Below are 24,064 nucleotides of genomic sequence, written 5' to 3' on the forward strand. Positions count from 1 at the left end.
AAAACAGTCTAAATCTTCCTCTTTTTTTTTTTTTTCCAAATAAAATAAAATACATGTGCATAAAAAAAATAATCTGATGAGTAAAAGCAAACAAAAAAAACACTTGAGCGCAATTCCAAAATTAAAGCAAAACTAACATACTCTACTAGAATAACTAAAGGCTTTACAGTTTCTATACTAATTTCATCTACTTTTCAAATATTTTTCCAAAGAATCCTACTATTCCACTCAATAAATGCTACCACTCTGTCTGCAGTCTTTTTCTTTTCACTTTTTTCCCTGCAAATAGTTTTAATTTACAGCATCCCCTTACTAAAAGCTTATTACCGCTATTTTATCGACTAGTAGATATTTACTTTCAGCATCTTTCCAGTCTAGGGAGTCCTGAGGCAATTTCCTTAGGTAGTCCTTTAGAAGCATCTCATAGCGTGGAATGCGTTGTACAGGCTCTAGCATGTGATGTTGTAATGTCAAATTTCCACACACTTTTTCCTTCTAAAAAATTGCAAACACATTTCAGTGTGGTAAGCAAAAATACTACTTTACAAGGATTCAGTAGAATAAAAATTATAATAGATAAAACAAATAATGTATTTTAGAAACATGCATGACAGACCTTCTGAAAAAAAAATTACAAAACCTACTTTAACAAGACAAATAGAAGTACTTTCCTAAATGTAATTGTAAAAATAATATTCTAAATATTCAGCAGAATGTATAAAAGGAAGCCCTACCAAAAATACTCCCCAATACCAGTATACTTTACCATTCTTTTTGTAATAACTCTGAGAATCACACAAGGAGCACTGAGTTCATATGAACAGGTCAGGATTGTGTGTTAGAAAAAGTCTCTTAAATGAGCAATAAAGGTCTATTTTATCTCTTTGAGAAACTCTAACTTTCTTAGAGTTTTATTCATACTTGGGGATGTTGTATCGTTTTAAGATGCATATTCTTTTCCATAAACTTAGATGTAATTAAAAGATTACATTAAAATACACATACTCGCCTTCCTTGGTTTAGAATCAAGATGCCCTTTATTGCAATGAAATTTAAGCAGAAATATCTTGCAGTATTTCAAGATGTTGGGTGTGCAGGACAAAGATACATACCTGCCTTTCACAGAGAAACCTACAGGGAGCACTACAGCATATGAAACACGTTCTGGAAGAACAGTGTGCTGCTGTCAAGACTCGTTTTACTTTTTACGGCTCAGCATATTGTATTTCAGACCTACTTCCAAAGCTAAGTGTTCTGCATAAACAGCACTGGTGTGAGCCAACAGAACACCTGCAGATTCAGCACGAAGATCTATAGCTGCACTGATGCACGATTTTATCCTAAAACTATTTACTCTCAGTATCAATGACAAAAATATATTTAGTCTTCCCATGTTTCAAGCTTTACACGTTGGCTCTCTGTGATGCAGTGGAAAGTTTGGATTTATGTGGGTATTTATGCACATGTGAAGAGAGAAAGAGAAGAAAAACTGCAGCATGAAGTGGAGAAAAGAAAACCTTACTTCTAGAGGATTCTGTAATGTTCTGTTTCATTCTTTTTTCTCCTAAAATCCTAAACATGTTTATACATGCTTGTACTACCTGCAGCTCTACATTATTCTCCACATTACCTGAATATCTTGAATGATGAATTTGAATTGAGGTGACCGTTCAGTCCATGTTTTCACCAATTCCATTGCATTATCAAAATTCTTCACATACTCTCCGTACATCTTGAGAAAAGGAGCTAATTTCTGCAGAATATCTCCAATTCTGGGGGTGGTAGTCCTGCAAAGTAAGAGAGTGGAATCTCAGAGCAGACAGAAAAGAAGAAAGTCACACATGGTTATCAAAAAGTTTCAAGCATTTAACAGAGAATCCTTCTGCTTGGAATCACCTTGTGTAGAGTTTCAACACAACTGTTAAAGAGGAACTGAATCAACATGGAAAGAGCTTCTGCATTCTCTTTGGTGATATATGAGCATTACAGACTAAATGAAACACTAAAGGAAAAAAGCTATTTACAGTGAAAAGCTTGAAAGTCTTTCGTTACAAAACACAACCTAAATTCTTTTACCTGCAGTTCCTCAGAAGTATTATATCATCTTTTACTTCTGTGGACATACTTTACCCTCAGTAAAAACCTGTGGTTTTGTTCGAGGACTAAATTCATACTATAGAGCTTCCCTTCAGTACTCAGTATAAATACATGCATTTACGACTTTAAAAAAACTTATTATTTATCTGACAAAATGGATAGAGTAGTGAGAATACCTGGGATTCCAGACTTTGTGGTAACTTTCCCATGTTCTTCCCAATTACTGAGAGCATCTTAAAACAAATCAGAATAGTACAGAAACTAACTGAAGGACAGGCACAGAGAAACTGTACTCTGTGTGCACAGAAAGCATAACAGCACACATGCATCTCTCAGAACTGCAATATAAAATGTGTTTCATATTTTGTTTTCAAGCACTCATTCAGTAATCCATTATCTCCGGAATTCAGTAGGTTGGATTGGGCCCTGGGCAACTTGATCTAGTGTGTGGCAGCTGCCTATGGTAGCTGGGTTGCGACTTTAAGGGAGGATGATCTTCAAGATCCCTTCCAACCTAAGTCATTCTGTATTTCTATTACTCTGAAAAACTCTACAACTACTTGAAAGGACATTGTAGCAAGGTGGGCTCTGTTCTCCCAGGAAACTGGTGATAATGGCCTCAATTTGTACAAGGAGATGTTCAGGTTGGATATTAGGAACGATTTGTTCTCAGAAGGAGTGGTGAGGCACTGTAATAGGCTGCCCAGAGAAGTGGTGGAGTCACCATTCCTGAAGGCGTTCAAGAAACATGTGGATGTGGCACCGAGGGACATGGCTAGCAAGCATGGTAGTGATGGGTTGGGGTTGGACTAGAAGTTATTAGAGTCTTTTCCAACTTTAATGGTTCTATGGTTCTACAAAGTCAAAAATCAACATACTGTAGTGGTCTGAAGAGAAGCAATCTTTTGCAATTACATCAGCATCTTATTCTGACACACCACTACTTCAAAAGCTGTTCAGAAAGGAAAGTTACTTGAACAGCAAACACTGGCAAGCTCAAGAAATAGGATTTCACGCTGTTTGTAGGTACAGAAACACTTCCTATTTTGGTGTTATCAGACCACAGTGGTATTCACCTAAGCATTCTAAAAAATTCTAAAATTAAATAGCTGAGAATTTCTGATTGTGGAAGTTAAGCAAATGTCTGTAAAAATTCACACAGCCAAGGTGATTACAATATATAAGCTAACAGACATCCAAATGGAATTGAAATTTGTAGTTCCAAATTAAAGCAAAAATCACATCAGCAGGTCAGTTCTGAAATTGCCAAAGAATGCTACAGTCTAAAACACTGTGTTGAATAATTTGTCCCCAAGAAGACCCCAAAAAATCCAGAGGATATCACATTGGTTTTTTTATATTCTTCACAGGTAATTGCTATTGGACTTGCTTGGGTACAACAAAAAAGCATTTAGATTTGTATTTTGACTTGGAATTTATATGCTCTGTTTTGCTCTTTCCATGGGAAATATACTGCACTGATTTCAAGCCATATGCTGTAAGAGATATTCAGCTCCAGCTGTTGCTCAGCTCATTCAATATGCCATTATCATACCATTTCCACTGGATAAGTTTAAGCACACATGGTGTTTTATTCTAAAAGAAGAATCTGCTTCTGCTCTCTTTCCCAATTTCAAGAACTCGACATTGAGGTCCCTTCCAACTGCTGCAATTCTGTGATTCTGTGACTTTCACTTTAAGTGTTCAAAACCAACCAAAACTCAGGGAAGGCATCGGAATCTTTATGGGAATTTTAAACAGAAGTAGTGCATACAAATATCAATACTTCAATATTTCTATTAATTAGAGAACTGCTGGGAAAAGCAAATTCTCTATCTGGCAGAGGCTGTTGTGCCAGGCAATTCCAACAATGATCAGAAATAATTTTCTTAAACCACACCCTTTCTTCCATCTTCTCCCAAAAGCAAAATGTTTTTAGGGCTTTCAAATAATGTGTCTCACACACAGCACAGAAGTTTTTTCCAAGCAGCTGCTTACAAAGCAACTTAGTAATTTTTCACCAATAGTTGTAGCTCACCTGCAAAAAAATGCTATTAAACCTTTAAGGCTATGTAATTATATACACATAATCAGCATGCAATTTAGCATTTTGCAAAACTAGCGTGATCCATCTTCTGTGCTTGTCATGGTTTTATGATTTTTGGTCATCAGTATTCCACACCATAACATCATGTAATGCATTGGGGGTGGGGTTTGATATCTGCCGAATGTTCGTCCGTCGGAGAAGAACTACTTTTCCCCAGGAGACTTTGCGGTCAGCAAGGGGATATAACTCCAAGCAAGGTCACCTGATCCTTCTTCTTCGCCTGCTCTTCGCTGTCTGCGCTTCGCTATCTGCGCTTCGCCGCCTGCGCTTCGCCGTCTGTACTTCAGTCACTCAACTGGACTGCACTTCTCACCCCAGCATTGTGGTGAGGTCTATACAATTCAAACAGACTCTCTCTCTCTCTCTCTCTCTCTCTCATTGTATTTTACTAATACTATATTTAGTAAAATCATTTGTTTCACCTCAGATCAGTGCTGTTGTTTTCAAGTATTTTGGGGTCCCCTGCTTCCCCTTTCCCAGAGGCGCGGATCCGCAGATCCCTCCGCCCTGCTGGTCACGGAACTGGGCCGGACCAGCCCATAAACCGTTGACAGTGCTGAATCTAGAGCAAGATCTTGAGAATTCGTCACAAAATTAATTTCAAATACATACTGACAAAATGTAGTGTATGCTGCTTTTTAAGCATACTGTAAGTTAAACTCTACATCTCATGATTATGCAATCTATTTCCTATTGGATTTTTTTTCAATTCTTCAATTGATGATTGTCTTCATCAAAAGATGAAGAGAATGGGTTTGTTTTGTTATTCTGCAAGGAACATAAGAAAAAGGCTTAAACTTTGTTGTATTCCACGATACTCAGCTTTTACTTACTTTCCTGTATTACAGACTGTTCAGGGCTACCATAGTTTGTGCATGGTAACTACTCCTACCTTAAAGAATTTTTTTAATAATTTCATAAGGTAGACCAGAAACACATGGCCATATTTTGGTATCTCCAGAATCCCATATACCAAGGAAGGATAAAGATACAATAGTAAATGAGTACATTAAGGACTATATTTACACATCTTCCTTGCTGCAAATATTCTTGACTTAGTTTTCTGTTCGAAATTAAAACCCCGAACACAAATTATAATGTATTCCATTTTAGTACTAAAAGCAATAATAAGAAAGATTACTGTGTTGGAGACCAATGACAGAATGTAAGGAAACCACACCGAGCTGCAACAGGCGTGATTCAGACTGGATATCAGGAGAAACTGTTTTACTGTGAGGGTGATCAAAATACTGGAAGAGGCTCCCTGGTGAGGTGCCTGATGTCCCCTGGCTGTCAACATTCAAGACACATTTGGATAACATCCTTAGTGGTATACTGTAACATCTAGTCAGCCCCAAAGTGGTCAGGTAGTTGGACTAGATCTTTGAAGGTCCCTTGCAACTGAACTACTCTATTCTTATTTCTGTACTGCAAGGGTAGCACGAAACAAATAAATCCACTCTGTCTCAATTTTTTATTATGTGCACTGAATTCATCAGGATGCACAATTTCAGTTTGATTCCCTAATTCAGCAAGGCTTTTAGTCATGAGTAATCTCACTGGCTTCGGTAAGATAGATGTCTTAGTTTGAGCTAATGATGAAAGTCTTTTGCTGAGACAGATCCTGATGAAGAGTAGAAGAGCAGATGTTCTACTACCCACAGTGTTTCCTTGTATTGGAGCATTTAATTATGAAAGTATCTTCCCTACCTTAACCCTGCAACAGCTTCTACAGGCACTGTTTTAGTAAATTACTAGTCAGTGAATCATCTCTTACCATTCTTGCATTCTTTTCTCAAGTTCGGGAAGTAAAAATTTACTGTGGAAGGCATTTATTGATGAAATATTAGAAAAGATTTTGTTAATCACTTCAGCTGGAAAAGAACCTCTGTTGGCTTCTTCAAGGAGTCTGGAGTAAAACACCTGCAATGCAGAAAAAGAACCCCAAACCTATTAGCCTTTTATCTTTTATCACTGGATGAAGAACCATCCTCTCCTTCCCACTCCAATCATGACAAAACTAATGTTTCAATAACATAGGCAGATAATCACAGAAATTGTTTCCTTTCTCAGAAGTTAAAAGCTACTCCTCCTGTTACACCTAGCTTTTTTCTTTTGAGCCACAGAAGTGCTGCAGACTGAGCAGACATAAGGAAAGCCAAAGTGAAGGAGTGCCATTCTAGTCTGAGTCCAATATCCTGTCTGTTTTAACAGTTAGATCTTCTCAGCTTTCCCAGTTCTCCAGTCATGTTTTCCATTCTCACTTTCTCTTCAGTGAGCATGATTTCTGATTACCATTAGCCCAACAGTCTGTAAGCTGTAGCCCCTTATCCTTAAAATGTCAAGTAACTGACAGACTATAACAGACTATACAGACTATACCATTCAAAGTACAAAAGACTTTAACACTACCGTAGTCTCTAGAACAAAAAAAAAGAAAAGCGTTATTTCCCCATCAGTTGTTCTACCTGACTTGTAGCTACAAAATGAGTAGAGATACGTCACTCTTAACATGCACATCACATAAACCAGTGCTCATAGGGAGCTATGTCTCACACAGTCCATGTCTCACATTTTCATTTATACTGTAAAACACACTCACTTTGCTGCATCTCTGAGAGGACAATTAGAAAATTTGGATAAATTCCTTCAAAGACTATAAAGGCTACATACTTTTAAGCTCAGTTAGAAGCACAGTGGCCACAAACAATCCACTTTCCTCACATTATCAGTAGTTGAGCAGCTGTGCTTGCAACCATTTTTCAGAACACTGTCCAGCTAATATTTGGAAAAGTCATAGAGTAATCTATGCATGATTGAATCAAGGACAATACTTGTACATTACCTGTCAGTAAAAGTCATACATTAAATAAATAGGTAATGTTTTTTTTCCCAATCAAATCAGATTTTTTTCCTCTCACTACTTTTAAGGACAGTTACTTTGATTCCCCAAGGAATCCAAACAATTATTCTGTCAGTTGAGGCTTCTTATTTTTTTCCTCAGCAACGTGTACAAGATTTATGCATTAGGCCTGAGAAGTTTAAACAGTGACATGAAGAAAAATATTGTGGAGTAAGGCAATGCATACCTATAAGTACTCAGATAAAATGGATATAGGCATTCTGTGAAAAGTAAATAAGAAAATACTAAGAACTACAGATGTTTGAATTTAAGAACTATCAGTTTAATTCTACAGAGCACAAGAACCTGACTCTTCTCTTGCAGGAGAAGTAATTTTTGTTCAGTTTAACAGGATCTAGTCTAAATGTACAATGGGAAAACAGGGCACGTAGGGTTTAGAATGGGCATCTTCGTACGTTCCTTAGCACTGAAGAGAATTGCTATTCATGTGGCTGAAGTCTGAAAGACTTAATTTGCTGGTGGGCAGGCAACTTCAGTACTATAAAATGACACTTCTTGCCCAACTCAAGAGAAGCCAATAAATGAGTGAGCGTCGTTTATCCATCCCTTTTATTGAATTGGTTACTGGTATGGATTTTGCACTACTGTTGCTTATGATGAACTCTACTCATGCACTCAGAAGATTTGCATTAATACAACATTCTAAAACACTTCTTAAAAAACGCAGTGTTCTTAAATTAGAAAAAAAGGCAAATTTATGCAGCAACCACAAATGACTGACTGTAAAGGTTGGTGACATATAAAAAACATACAACCTCCTTTACATAATTTACATGTGCACGCAGCCATTTTCATGAACTAAAAGAAAGGAAAGAAAAATTCAAGAGAAACATACTTGATCTAGGAGGCCAAGGCGGCTAACATAGGCTTTTTCTGTTTGCAGAAGTTCACTGGCAATTTTGTGACGTTTCTGTTCATCTGTCTCCTAAGGGAGAAGAAGGAGAGCTCTTAAAATACTAGAGAAAACATAACAATAAAGTAGGAGGGAAAAAAAAAAAAAAAAGTTAAAAAGATACACAATTACCTCAGAGTCCAAAAAGCATCTGAAAACCAACTTTCACATTCAGCAAATATGAAATGTCAACCTATTTTGGAAAATACAAGCTTTCTGCCAATTTAATCAACAAAAACAAAACTCATATGAGGATTAAAAGAAAGAAAGAAAAAGAAAAAAAAATCACTAAAACTACAGAGCAAATGCCAAAGCCTACCCCATTTATTATTTCTCAGTTTGCATAGGAATCTTTGCCAAAGCCCCAGCTCCCTACTGAACAGCTCAGCTCCATCCGAGTAACCAAGTACTATCAACCTTTCAGTGCTGGAAGAACTCATTTACAGAGCAAAATGTAACAGATGGAATTAGTCGGTGTTCTCCCTCGCCCCCGTTCTGAAAGTTATTTGAACTGACTGTTCTTTGCATAACAGAACCATTGCAAAATATCATAAAAAATGTGTTATGTTCATCAATACAATCATTGCTGATACACGGTTGACTGCAATTAGAATATTCCCTCACTAGTTTTTCACATAAGTCATTTTTGTTTCTTACGGAATTTTTCACTTTAAAGTCTTTCATTCCACAAAAAAAAAACCTTATTTTTTATTCTTCTGCTAAATGTAAAATTTAAAGCATTTGTTCAAATTTCAATATTAAATTTAATATGTTGGAATTGAAAATTACGTGTTATTTCAAAGCATTTAAAGTGCACCCTTCCAAAATAATAAATAAAAGTCTCATGCTCAGAAGTGTGTTCAACAAAATGGCTCTTCCACTGTAAGATTTTCTTTGGGATTTAGTAGCTGTGCTGAAAAGTACTGACATTTAATGACATCTGAGTCCTAAGGAAGTGCTAGTCTATGTCCAAATGGAGCTTATGGGAAAGTGGGAATTTTTTTAGACAAATTTTGGAAACCTTCCATTAAAATAAATAAAGAGAAGAGCCTGATAGAGTTATTTCTGATTTCAAACTGCCTACTGCTTTCTGCAAGATGAATATTTGCAAGTACATATAGTTGTACACATTGCCAAAAAAGTGAGCGATAAAGAACAGAGCTTTCATGTAAAGGACCAAAGTGTGTTCTTTCCCCTTTCAGTATTTAGCAGGTCTTCCAGATAGGAACACTTTACAATTCTGATCTTCAGTGTTAACATTCACACTGCTACATAGGAAGTCCCCTCCCTAAACACAGGCTTTCAATACTGACTTCAAAGCCGTTCATTAAATCTATTTCAATCAACATAGCAACCACAGCAACCTATGGAACAGCATTTTAAGTGCTGTCAGGAGACATTGCAGAGAGCTGACGGATTAGCTGTTACAGCCCCAGCATGCTGTTTAGCGCAGTCATTTACAAAGAACCTCACATACGGACTTGCCAGAGGCACAAATAACACAGAGGCTATTGGTTCTTCCTCAAATACATTTCAGATTTGTTTTATTTTTCAATTTTTGTTTTTTGTTTGTTTGTTTGCTAAAAGTCCCCACTTCCCTGAAGCACCGCTACAGAACTGATGTACGGTTTTCAGAATATCACTTCAACTAAATAGGAGAGGGAAAATCATGCGCAGCGCATTGAGAAAAACAGTATTTAAAATGAGCAATTCAGGAAAAGCATTCAATCCTCACCCCTGAGCCAAGGCAAAACCCTTGCTCTTCCACTGTGCCCCAACCCCCTGCTTTTCCATTCTTTAAATATCTCCCTTACACATCTCCCTAATTCTAGAACTTCGGTCTCCTTTCTACAGTCAGTACTTGACTCAGGAATCATCTATGTGGGAAAAAACATCCACCAAGGATATTATCTTTTAATCACAGTGGCATGCTCTTATTCCAGCATAGGAACATCTGCCCACAGGGTTAGATCAGTGCAAGAATAACATAAAATTTGATTACTGATGGTTTGTTTTTTTCAGAGAAGTCCTCAGTTTCCTGCTATATCATCTCAATATCTGCCTACATTTTACAACTCCCAACTGTTTTCTACTTCTAGCTCCATCTTCACCCCTTCTCATACTCTCACATCCTCACCTTCCCAGTACCCTATCTAAAAGAAACTGTCTGGTTTCCATGAGGTCACTCCAGCTTCCTTCCAGTTGGAAACAAGAAATTTCAGGCTATTTTGTTGACAGTGGCATCCACCTCTTTTAGAGCTTTTTTGATGGAATTGGAGCTGCTTGTCGTGAACACAAGGGGTGAAACAGGTCCAGATATATAGGTTTTAGGTCTTCCTATACTAAGGAAAGACCACCGTGCAATGTGAAATGGTATGCAAAATTCATGCTGTATCTCTGCCCCCAGCTTGAACACCCACACCTGCTTGGAGAGGGCACAGCCAGGGCTCAGGGCAGACACAGAAGGAGATGAAGAACAGGATCTGCAGATCTGCACGAGGCTATTCTGAGTAGCAGAAAAGAAGTCTTGCAATATAATTTGGAAATAAATCCTGAATAATATTTTGCAACAGTAAGAACAACACAGAGATGCTGGTTTATTACAGCTGTTCAACAAAACAGCCTTGAAAAAGCTCACAGAGACAACTGGAGGAAAAAAAGCTTAAAAGAAGAAACTTTAGAAAAAAACAGGCATGGAAAACATAAAGTTAATATTAATCTGCCATGAGCTTCAGTGCTTTCCTAAAGAACAATTGTTTCAAATCTGATCTGACCTGTAGATGCTAATCTTTGAAAATTGCAGTTTTAGACAATTTTTACTTACATATCTTTAAACTAGGTTCCCTAATGACTCAAAACAGACATTTTTTCTGGTTGAATCATTTATTAGCTAAAGTATTTCAAAATTAATAATTTGAAGCAAACCATACTTCCCATTCTGTCCAAATATTTGACAAGGTTCATGCAGGCAGAACTCCAAATCTATATCTTTAGATAGTACATTTAAACTAAATATTTTATCTTGATTTAATTGCATACTCTTTAGCACAAAGCACTGCATCCTTAGTATTATTGTGTTACTACAGATGCTTCAGAAATTAAAACTGTAGATGCTTCATCCTTGGAAGTGTTCAAGGTTAGTTTAAATGGGGCCTTGAACATCTTGATATAGCAGTAGGGGCCCTGTTTATGGCAGGGGGTTGGAACTAGATGGTCTTTAAGGTCCATTCCAATCCAAACCATTCTATGATTCTATAAACGTAATTTTTACCCAAACTGAACTCTGAAGTTAAGATGAGGTATGTAAAATGCAATTGAGGATATGAACTCTTTGATCCCTGCTTATGTTTTCTCCTAACAGTGTTTTTCCACTCTCCTAATTTTGGACAAACTACACTAATTTAAAGCAGACTTTATATAAACAAAATTCCAATGCAATCATCACATATTACCCAAACCAAACAAGAACCATCTTCCCATCAAGAAACATATACCTACCAACATAATAGTGATACAGTATGATTTACTTTTATCATAGCTCTCGACTCAAGAACACTGCAGTAATATATAAAGGAACACAGATAGAATGAGAGATGTAAAATACAAGCAAATACAATTTAATCTACACTGTGGGATTTTGGTTTTGATTTAAATGCTAAGTTTAGTCTAAATTAACAGAGTGAGCTTTTCCTTTTCGAAAAACATTTGTGGCATTGTTATCTCCTGATCTGAAACTTCGCTCTGTAAGTATTAGGAATATAAATGTAAATGTCCAAGAGAATTTAAGATTTAATTCAGTTTCTGAAATTGAGGTAAGCACTCAATTATGCTTGACCCACTGGATGCTATCACATCTCTGCCAAGTTAACTCTATGCAACAGTTCATTACACAGGCAATTGGAGAGTTTCTTCACAGTAACAAAGAAAAACATTGAAGATCCTAGTGTCCCTAAAGAATATTTTTGAATATTAACATTGGGTGCTAAAAATACACAGCTTTGTTCATGATTTCATTCTGCTAAGGAAGAACATAAAACTGTAAAAACAGGAGTTTTCACTTTCTTTCTTCATGTAGCATTGCAACAGTTAAGCATATCTTGGGAGAAAGTTAAATTAGCATGAAAGTTTCATTGAATTTGAATCAAAATTTCACCTTGCATCTAGAAATACATGGTTTCCACCCTGAAACACCAGAGTCCCCAGCATGGCCTTTAGAAGGAAACATCAGGTAATTACTTTATTAAAGATGTGCAATGGATTCTTCTCCATCGCCAGCATACGTGAAGTATCCTGCTACCAAACCTCACAACAAACACATAAGTGTTTGTGATCTTGCCTGCAATTAAGTCCAGTACCAGATTTCTCACAAGATGTTTTCCAGGATACTAATTGATTGGGATGTTCTTGTACTCTTCATCCTCCGCATTTTAGAAAAAAAAAAAGTATGACAGAAGGTGCTTCTGCTGGAAGGCAGAAAAGTTTTAATTGTCTTCTTCCTTGTGGTATTTGTGGTTGGTGACTTTCAGACTATCTAATTGAGTAAATAAGAGAAATAAAATCTAGTTGCTTAAACTTTTCCAGAACATGTAAGAATCTGACTTCAGTGACAAGGAGGTGGGGTGAAAAACTTATGAGTAACGTTACTTCAAAATAAATTTTCTCTTTTAGGTCCAAAAAACACTTTCTGCTCAGGTTTTGCATCGGTTTAATTTACGCTTTCCAGCAGTGGGCTAACAGAAACACAGACTTCCCTGATTTGGAAAGGACCCAAAAGGGTCATCAAATCCAACTTCTGGTTCCATACAGCACCACCCAAAACCCAAAACCTGTGTCTGAGAGTGGTGTCCCAGTGCCCCTCAAACTGCTGCACTCAGGGCCGTGCCTGCTGCCCTGGGCAGCCAGTTCCATGCCCACCGCCCTGCAGTGCAGACCCTGTCCCTAATCCCCAGCTGCCCTCCCCTGACACAGCTCCATGCCGTTCCCTTGGGCCCTGTCTACTCCTATTGCTTTTACTCATTTGTACCTATGCCTGCTTAATGGAAAAGGATGCTGAGAGTGCTGTTACTGAGCGCAACACAATTTCAACATTAATGCATACGAGTTTTAAGATCCTTTACTGACTATGGGAGTGCTTAGCAGAATCTACAAACTGCCCACTTGCAGTAACAGCTTAAAGCTCTGTCAGGCCTCTCCTGTTCCTCACCATCCTTCCTCTTACTCCAGATGGCACGGCAACAGCTACTTTGATGGAGATGATTTCAATCTATAGATTGCACTACCCTAATCTAAATCAGTGTTTTATTTTGTAAAGTATAGCTTTTAGATCAATCTACGGTAGATGTGATTCTTAATGTTACTAAAGGAGATGCTATACCACAAGCTCACTGGCATCTCAGAAACTGTTGCTGTCATCCAATTCAGTTTTTACAGATTCAGTTCTCCACTGCACTGCACTCCAATGTCTGTCTTAAGAGTTAACTTGCACGGGCTTATTCTATTTTGTTTTTCATCCTTCTAGCACCAGCAACAAGTACATCTGGTAAGACTGCAACACACCTCTCACTTTGGATCTTGGTCAGTACAAGCCAGATAACATATATTAGCCACTCAGCAGGCCAAAGGCATTTTAATGAGATTGCTCCCAGCCACATTTTCTCAAAGCACTGGCCCAGTTCCTTCCTGGATTTGACGATACAACTGCTTCCCATTTCTGCCTTTTCCTGAAGAACGCTGCCAGCACCTTACTGTGTAACTTGGATGCAAGCTTAGCATTGTCAGTGTAGCAGTCAGCACTTTTATTGGCGCAGAGAGGGGAAGCACACATTACTGAACAGAAGACAGAAGCATAATGAGAGGTATGGCAGGCTAAAGGCACACTGCATCACCACTGGAATTATATTTAGATAGAAAACAGTGTTTATACATTACTGCCAAAAACAAATCCTCAAAACGAATCAACAAAACAATTACACACATACTAGCACTTTCTTGGCATGACCCATTATATTTTATCTTGTAATACATGAGATCCGTCTTTCCTACATTACCCTCCATGTGTACATACAGGATCTCTAGTTAATCATACACAAGGGCTTGGAGAGATGGTGCTGTTTTGTGACTGAAAACACCAGTGTAGCTGTGTAAGAAAAAGATCATGAAGCAGAATCTTCTGGAAACTATGCTAAGGTATATAGAAAGCTGTGGGGTGATTGGTGACAGCCAGCAGAGCTTCACTAGGGGCAAATCGTGTTTGACAAATGTGGAGGCTTTCTACAATAGACTTACAGCACTGATGTGCAAAAATAAGACCAAGCAACGTCATATACCCAGACTTGTGCGAAGCATTTGACACAGTCATGCACAATATTCTTATCTATAAAACAGAGAGGCACAGAGTTGACAGATGGACCAATCTGTGGGCAAGGAATTGGCTGGATGTTCACATCCAAAGAGTCACAGGCGATGGCTTGATGCTCAGGTGGAGACCAATGATAGGTGTTTTCCCTCGGGAGTCTACAATGGGACTGGTATTATTACCAAACATCTTTGTTAGTGACATGGACAGTGAGACTGAATGCAGTAAGCAAGTTTACAGATGACACTAAGCTGAGTGGTGCAACTGACACAATGGAGGGAAGGGATGCCATCCAGACATAGCTGGACATGCTTGAGAGGGAGACCCATGCAAACCTCATGAAGTTCAACAAGGCCAAGTGCAAGGTTAAGCACTTGGGTTGGGGAAATCCCAAACATGAATACAGACTGGACAATTAGTAGACTGATAGCAGCCATGAAAAGGACTTTGGTGTAGTGATAGATGAAAAAATGAGTAAGAGCCAGCAACGTGCACTGATAGACCAGAAAGCCAATCATGTTCTGGGTTGCATCAAAAGAAGTGTGACCAGCAAGTCAAAGGATGTGATTCTATTCCTCTACTCTGCTATCATGAGACTCCACCAGAAGTCTGTATAAACTGTATAGACCACTGTATAGAGGTCTGGGGCCTCAAGCATAAGACAGTCATGGATCTGTTGGAAGAAGTCTACAGAAGGGCCACAAAGGTGATCTGTAGCATCTCTCTGGTGAAGAAAGGCTGAGAGCTGGATTTATTTAGCCTGGAGAAGAGAAGGCCCCAGAGAGACCTTGTGTGTGGCATTCCAGTACTTAAAAAGGACTTAAGGGAAAGATGGGGAGGGATTCTTTATCAGGAAGTGTATCAATAGCACAAAGTGAAATCTTTTTAAACTAAGAGGGCAGGTTTAAATTAGATATTAGGAAGAAATTCTTTGCCATGAAGCACTAGAATAGATTGCCTAGAGAGGTTATGGATGCCCCATCCCTGGAAATGCTAAAGGCCGGACTTTGGATGGGACTTTGAACAACTTGATCTAATGGAAGGTATTTCTGCCCATGGCTGAGTGATTGGAACTATATGGTCATTAAAAATCCCTTCTAAAGCAAACCATTTTATGATTCTGTGGAGATACAGAAACACTATCAGAATCTATGAAATCCTCTATTTCCAGCTCCAGAATCACTTTGAAGTTTTGTTGTTAGCTGATGCAAGTGTATACCTGCCAACTGGGGAACAGCTTTGGCAGTGCTCAGCAACACACAAAATGACTTCCGACCAGCCGCTCAGCCCTTTGGCTGTGTGGTGAAGAGGAGGGCATGGAGAGTGCTCGCCCAACTCCCTGCAGTGACTCACACAGCAAAGATGGACTGAAACTATTGATGATGCCAGTGGGCCATGAATACTTCAGGATTCAGGAAGGCAAACTGCATAATCAAACTTTTAGAAAGGGAAATACACATGATTTTCTCAGCAATTAATTTTTCCAAGACAGATTTTCTTCCACCTACTTATTTCCCTTAATTATTTAAAACTTTCCTTATAAGGAGGCTCAAATTCATCATGTTACAGCTCTTGATAACAAGGCACATATTTCATATTTTCTGAACTATCTAATAGCTAGCATATTACCACTGCCTTTCCATCTTTGACTTGACAACTACATCCAAGATAAAGATCCACACAGCAGTTCTGCCCGAAGTGCTGTTGCTGTACTTTACTACATATGAAATTCTGTTTTACATATCCTACTACATCTTCCTCACAGTTTAGCATCTTCCTCGTTTTGTTTTTTCCTTAAATTCAAGATGAACACATTTGAAACATCAATATATTTTTGGTGGCATTGCCTAAACCAAGAAAATTGCACCACACCACAATTTTCTTTTTACTAGCTTACTTCAGAAGCACATCACTGAATTGCCACTGGACAGTCAGGCTTTCAGATCTCTTTTTGTAGTTTCAGACAAATTTGTTGCTTTCTTTTAAATAACCACTTTTTAATAAAGGTAATAAATTTTAAGTTTTAGAGGAAAAATCATCAGAAGATTTTCAGCTTTCTGATTTGCTCTACAAAGCTTACTTTTGTAAATAGAAATCTGGAAAATATACACAGAGTAGCAATATTGCAAGAAAAACAACTTCTCCCTTTACCTTTGTTTCTGCAGGTTGGTCTTGTTTGATCATTTCCTCGTTCGGTTCTTCCTCCACATTAGTATTAACTTCATTGTCAGATGGGAGCAGTGTATCACTGCTTGGAGTCCTGTAGCAGCTGTTAAGTACTGATCCTTCATAGGAAGTTGTAGTTTCCAGAGAATCTCTGGATGTGCTTATTCTTTCTCCATTTATCAAGCTGCTGTTGATGGAATTATCTGGAACCAGGATGGACACTGTAGAATCTCTGCCAAGTATCCTTCTGTCCTCACGTTCCTGGTCTTGTGCTACTACTCCATTGGCTGTGTGTGTCTGTGCAACCTGAGTTTTGTCGGTATTACTGTTTCCCTGTTTTAGCAGTGGGTGTTGGGAGGGGAGTTTTGGCTGAGGTGGTGGCGTTGACCCATATCTTCCGTGAGATTTAGAGACATTGAGAGCAGAGGAATCTTTCTTCAAGTCAATAGGACTGAATGGGCTAAAAATACCAAACAAGCAAAACACAGGAAAAAAAAGTTAAACAGTGTTACAGAAAACCCCTGTTATGGGGAGGAGGACAGCTAGACCGTATAAATAGTTCCTCCAAACTATTTCTTCCAGCATTAATACCACGAAGTTCATTCCATCAATACTTAAACTTTTCCATTAAAACACAAAAATGTATCTCCTCCCAGAAAAGCTGCAGTGGTATCCGTATTGATTCACTCCATCCTCATCTCTCCTGTATCTCAGTTTTCAAAATGAAAGGCAGTATCATTGACTACATGCAGGAAATGAGGAACACATGCTACAACCTGCCCCAACTATCCCAGAAGACTACTAGTAGAAATGGGGAAAGCATTTTTGTCTGCCAGATTCCAGTCCAATGCCCAAACAGGGAGCCTGTTTCCTAACTGCCTGCTAAGAATGCATGAAAAACATCGGAGAACAGTTAGCATCCCTTCCCTTAAACCAGCATATTAAAGGCAGACCTTCTGGTTACTATCCCATTTCTTTCCCCAGTTTTCCTTATATTTCCTTCAAGATGCATCTCTTCTGAAGGCTTTTCCCCTGCATATTTTATCTCAGCTTTGAACATATGTTATCCCTCATTTGTACCTTTCACTGTCTCTTTCTGTCAGATTTTTGAGAGTTTGAATTTTAAGATAATATACATGTTAGCCCACTCTGTAGAAATGTTTGGCTCTATTACAGCAAATACAAAAAATTCACTGAAACCACAATAAAACTTGAGCATTTGGATTTTAAGTACATTTATCAAACCATATTCAACCTGAAAAATAGAAACATGACTGTGCTCTAACACACAGTTCTTAGCATGGACTATTAATCTACAAAGAAGTTGATGATTAGTTATAAACTGTATATTTACTCCTTATTTATAGGATGGTTTACACAAACACTGCAAGCATATTCTGAACTTCTATACACTTAAGACAAAAAATATATACTCATATAACAAAGGAAGTAAATAATTTCTCACTTAGTTGTGTAAAAACTGTACCATTAGAAATCAACTCTCAGAACACTGAGAAACTTAACTATGAAATTCATTCACATTTTTCCACTGCATGCATATGGCACAGTGGTATAATTACCTGGTTGTTTTTTTTTCTTGTGGACTATACAGACTAATGAAAACATCATAATTGGCAGTCAGAGTTTGCACTTCATGAACACACTACTTAGACATTTGAAAACCAGTAATTCCAAGTGAAGTTCACCTTCTCAGGTGAGAAGGTGAGAAGGTGAAACTCAGTCTGCGAGGTAAGGTTATTTTAAAAATGTACACCCAGGCACAGCAGGACACTAGGCATGCTACTTAGGAAAGTTTCTCAACAGCAGAGAGCAGAGTTTTGAAGAGAATTTAGCAGTAGACAGATATTCTTTGGTGTACTTAATGAATAACATTAGCCAAAATAGCCATTCAGCTTCTCCCACACCTAACTCCCCCCCAAAAGCCCTTATGGTCTACAAGAAAGAAAGTTTTTGCAGCTTTCTTGTCGAGTTTATTTGCATACTATTTAAAGAGGGCCAGTCCAATCCAGCAGGTTTGGATAACAGGAAGAAATGTAGGGCTTAATGGCATGAGGGCACAATGAACTTGTGGAGCACTCTTCAGAAAAACAAAATCACAGAAGGCAGTGTTTCTATGGACAGGGAGATTCTAAGCAGCAGCTCACATCCTTCAGGACAGGACATCTTGATGTCTTTATATTGGTATTTATTGGTCAAAGGCAGAATTTTAGGGAAATTCTTTTTTATGCTTCTTATTCTCCACCTCCACAAATGCAATCAAAAGGTAACTGCTCAGTCTTAAAGATCATAACCAACCAAACAAAAAAAACTATAAGCACACAGTATCGTATCTTATTTGAGAACTTTTTGTTAGTTAACAACTACTAGAAAGAGGGATCAAAGAGGTAAGAATGTTTTTCTAGGGTCACTACAGTGTTAAAAAGACTTGGACGTTTTGGAGGCAGAACAAGAAACACTGACAACAAGACTAGGGACTCAAAACAGTTTAATTCACAGGACCTTCAGTGCTGCCTTACAGGTTTTTTTTTCCCCACTTTTCTGTAGTTGCCATGACAGCAAATGAAATTAAGCCTGTGCAAAATGATGGAAGTTTCTTGTAGATGAAGCTCTGAAATTATTTCTATTCCATTAAACAAACCTATTTATGCAGCACTCAGCTGTCTCTGCATAAAAAATTAAGTTTCCTCCATCTCAAGGAGGAATTCTTTCAGTGAAAATCTTAACTCTCAACAGTTTTGTTAGGACCTGCTCTGTTGTACATCACACATTCAGCCCAGTATGAGCCTCAAAACATCGGTATCCTGAAGAAACAGAATGAAGCAATGTCCAATACTTGTAAAACTCCAGAGCCACTGGACTGTTTCCTGAACTGTTTCTCTGTCATGGGATTTCTGGAATGTCACTCTCTTTATACAGAACAGATGTATTCAGAACTTCTGTTTCAGAGCTTATAATCCTTGTCATATGCATCCAATTAAAAGGCACACAAGAAGTACTACTTCGTGAACTAACTGTATCTCGTGTTTCTCCAAGTCTTTCTTGTAAAATGTAGAATAAAAAGTAAGGAAGATTCATACATTCAACTAAGATCACCAAGTACTACAATGCAAACAGTTTCATGGATACATGCCACATCAGTACATCTAACTTCCTTCACGTGAATAATCTGAAGACTTTAGGTCAGTATAAAAGGCAAGTCAGGACTTTCCTTTTTATAGGTAAATAGAGAAATGTGGGTGTTTTTGTTTTTGTTTTTTTCCTGCAAGAACAAAAGAATTTAGGATTCACTCAAAAGTTTCATTCCAAAATCAAATTGCTGATGTTTTCCAGGATGTTTTAAAAATGCTGCAAGTAGTGTGTGTTTTGGGGTTGGTTTTTGTTTTTCTTTTATTTGCTTGCTTAAAAGCAAAATTCAGATTGGCGCCTCATTAAAATGAACAGGCCTGTGCAGACCAAATACACAACTGCATCATTTCAAAACATGCTGTTTTGTCGTCAGCTCCTCTGGCAGAGACAGGTTTGAGCACTACCACAATATCCTTCTTCCTACAGAACCACGAAACAATTAAAATCACATCACATACCTGCATCCCTCAAAACGGTGGATGAGATCTGACACTTTACTGGACTTTTCTTTTGTGACACTAGAAACAGGAGTAGGTGTATCTTCCTCCATTCTTGGCTTCGAACTTGATAAAGCTTTATGCCTAGAGGTTTGGTATGTAACAGGTGATAGCTTCTGCAGATGAAGTGGCTTTGGAGGCACTGCAAACAGTAAGAGCAATCAGCCAGTTGGCAATTGTTTCTTTAAACTGTCAGAAAACATGAGATCTTTAGCATAAGAAGTTATCACAGTAACTATTTATTTGTTATATTACTATATATTACTAGCTTTAAATTGCTTTATGAATTCAGGAACTTCATGTAAGCTTTTATGTGCTGTGTTGTATCAAGCATCTTCTTATATTATTAAATTATATAAAAGCCAAACCACATGCTACCGAAGCTAAAGTATTAGGATCACTCTCCCTTCCATTTTCTTTTTTTTTTTCCCCTTTGGTGTTCTGTAGTAAACTCATAAGTGGCCTCTACAAATGCAGATTTTATCCTAAAAAAGCACTGAGCGTAAGATCTAACCATGTTGTGGAAGTCATGACTCTTTCCTCAGGAGAGACTTAAACTGCTGCTCCACTCTGGCTCCCTCATTATCTTCTCCCTCACTACTTCAAAAATGATTGTCAGTGGAAAAGAAAGATTTGCCTTCAGCTTCAATCTTTGCCTGTGTATACTGCTGAAAATCTGAGTCCCCCAAAATATTTTTTTCTTTCTTCTTTTCAGGTATCTTGACTATAAACTCTTGTTACATTGTTAACAATCAGCCCTTGTTAAACAGGGTAATGACTAGAAGACAATTCTGTGATTCTGTGACTCGAAGACAAGTCATTGCCTGTGGCAGTAACAGCTCCTTGAGCTCCACAGGCAGCACACAGGTGTGTTGCAGAGCTTGCAACTTCCCCCCAGCAGGTATGATCTCACATGGCAGCAGAATTAGCACTGATAAAGGATGCTCAACAGATGGATGTGAAAAGGCCATATCTGTCGTATCACTGACCCAAGATTGGCTTCCTGACCTAGCCTGTAATACCTATGCACCATAGGAGTTAGGTTAAACCCTGCCAACCAAAATTTGAAAGTGGTAATAAAAAAGGTTATTGCAAATATACTATCACAGATTATGACACAGACGTACGATGTTGATGGAATGCTTGATTTAGCACGACTTTTCATCCATATCTTAGATTAAATTTATAGGAAGCAATATTTGTCAGTGCTTCCAATAACCAAACTGTACTTAGAGATTGCAGTGATAGCTGCTTTCTGAAAAGTATCATGAGAGGCACAATGAAGAAATTAATGTAACAAATTCCAACTGTATTAACTACAAATGAGAGAGAAGAAAGGTGTTCAAGGCCAGGTTGGATGGGGCCCTGAGCTGCCTGGTCTAATATTAAATGTGGAAATTGGTGGCCCTGCCTGTGGCAGGGGGGGTTGGAGATTCATGATCCTTGAGATCCCTTCCAAACTGGGCCATTCTGTGATGCTGTGAAAGGAAAACATTATAGTTCAAATGCTTTAATGTAAGCGCGTGTATCTTTGTTTCTTTCCAACTTTCTTTGTATTTGTTAACACAATGAAAAAGGAAGTCTGGAGAAGGATGCAGTGCAGAAACAAAACTGAAAGTATTGTTATTTTCAAATAGTTACAAAGCAATACCGAAACAAGCAGAATATAAAATTGTGTAAGTGCTGCAGTATGCCAACGGAAGCCCTTCTGATGGAGCTGTGTGCATTTGTTCAGCTGCAGCTGCAATATTGTGGAGCAGTTTCTCCTACACTCTGTCTTCCTAGGGAGCCCTGAGAACTCCTGGCAGAATTAGGGCAACGAGCATCACCGAGCTGTCAAAGTGCTGAATAGGTTACTGCACTGACAAAGGCAGCGGGACAGCTGAAAAATGCGAGACAAGCGGCCTGGGAAAAGCAGGGCACGTAATAGAGTGTAGGCATTGCCATTCCCTCAGGGTAGGAGACAGATGGGAAACAGGACATCGGGTGGATTTACTGATCAGCAGTGGACTGGCTTCTGGCTCTTGCAATACACTGGGCAGGGCCTGTGGTTCTGTGTGTTCTTACTTGATGGACTCGTATATCAGTTCTTTCGTACATCTCACAAGAATTCATATCCACACAAGGATCTATTAAAACTACTAAACTTGAGGGAGTTCACATCTACTAATTAAGCAGAAAGAATTAGTTCAAAGCTATTTTTGCACCGAATCCACTGGGACAAAAATTAAATTCTAAGACATTCCATAGAAGGTCTGCACACTTTTGTATCCATTACTAATAAAAAAAGGAAAGAAAAGAACCACCAAAGTAATAGCAATTCAGTACTGCAAGCGCAAGGAACCTCCAGTCAAACTGGATTACACCAGTATATTGAAAATTCCTTTGAGATCTTCAGAAGAGAACCACAAACCAAACAGCCATATCAAATCCTGAGTTTAAGTTATATTCTTTTTGTTTTTCTATTACCATCTAACAGGCAGGATTTCCCCCTAATCAGCTGCTGCTATAGCTGCTGTTGGTTTTAGAAATAGAGCAGTGGGAAAAAGACAGTCACAAGATCAAGGAAAAGAAAAGCATCAGTCGTATAAAAAGCCCTTGTAACCCTTCTGTAAGGTCAACATTGTTAACAGGGATTATGGAAAACAAATTGCATTAATACTTCCCTCAATGTACTTCTGAAGTGCTTTGTTTTAATCAGATTATTTTTCATTGTGCACACGGCAAGGATCTTAAAGAAAAAAAATGAGAGAAGACTGGAGCATTGTAATACACTGTATAATACAGAGCTCTGTTTAAGTCTATAAATACTCTTGTCTCTCTGCTGTAGAATTTTGAGCTTATTAGGAAATCCGAACAGCATATTCTGCCTAGAGAAAACCCTTCAGTATATTCAGGTAGCTACTACTGTAACATGCTAGCCAAAATGTGCAATTAAGGTTTAAGTTGTAGTCCCTAACATGCATTCAACTTTGTACATGCATAAGGAAATGGGAGGTAATTTTAGACACACCTAAATGTTGCACCAAATAGGTGCAACAGCTTCAGCCGGTGTTAAGGTATGTTATCAAAGGCCATTTATCACTTCTCTTGGAAAACACCTTTTCATTACCCCTCTATGCATTTAAACTATGATGGTTAAAATGCTGTTAAATTTTAATTTAGTGAAAATACAAAGCCAAAAGTTTCTGTGATAAGTAATTGCAGCTATTCTGTCTCAATCATCCTGCATTGTCTTTTTCATGCTCTGTCACTTACATGTGGACCAAATAAGTGCAACTGGACAGACGCCAAAGACTGAAACCAGCAAGAAAAGTAGAAAATAACCAGTAACCTAGGCTCAGCAGAAGATGATAAAAAAGACAGCTCTTATTTAGGATATGCATTTCCACCTTTTTATGTAACAAATATCTTTCAATTACATAATAAGAAATAAGGTCAATTATAATCAAGCGTGCTTTCTTCTCTCATTTATCCTCTTTCTGTAAATAATATTTGAGATTGAGCATTTTTGTTGCTAAGAGAGATATTGCTACAGGTTTCTTAAATCACTGTATATTTTGAGAAATCTAGCCAGAAACAGCTCTCAGATTCAATTCAGTTCACCTTTAACTGTAGAAGTTTCATTTGCGAGAGAAATAGTCTACACTGCAGACCTGTGAGAGGTTTTCAGCTTTTATGGGCCCAGGACACTGAATACCTCAAAAACCATGGATAAAATTATAATTATTTGAGAAAGGAGGGCAGGACTGATGCTCCTGAGTAGATGTACTACAGCAGTTGGTTTCAGTTAACTAAGTGCTGCAGATACGTCTATGCCATTTCATAATAGAACAGAGCAGGCCATCTACTGAAGTGGCACATCATCTCCAACACTAAC

At 38.1% G+C, this 24,064-nt stretch overlaps 1 protein-coding gene across 6 annotated transcripts in view; it reads right to left on the reverse strand.

Annotated features, from left to right (window-relative positions):
* Positions 1-24,064, reverse strand: part of FGD4 (FYVE, RhoGEF and PH domain containing 4) — a 116,424-nt gene that overhangs the window by 15,654 nt on the left and 76,706 nt on the right. For all 6 annotated transcript variants that reach the window (XM_048934328.1, XM_048934329.1, XM_048934331.1 and 3 more), the window contains 6 exons: positions 20,146-20,326; positions 16,526-17,000; positions 7,963-8,052; positions 5,982-6,127; positions 1,631-1,787; positions 357-495 (listed from right to left, as the gene is read on the reverse strand). In XM_048934328.1, the coding sequence (XP_048790285.1) occupies positions 357-495; positions 1,631-1,787; positions 5,982-6,127; positions 7,963-8,052; positions 16,526-17,000; positions 20,146-20,326 (1,188 nt within the window). The remainder of the gene's footprint in view (positions 1-356; positions 496-1,630; positions 1,788-5,981; positions 6,128-7,962; positions 8,053-16,525; positions 17,001-20,145; positions 20,327-24,064) is intronic.

The sequence above is a fragment of the Lagopus muta genome, chromosome 1 (assembly GCF_023343835.1).
Source record: "Lagopus muta isolate bLagMut1 chromosome 1, bLagMut1 primary, whole genome shotgun sequence".
NCBI lineage: Eukaryota > Metazoa > Chordata > Aves > Galliformes > Phasianidae > Lagopus > Lagopus muta.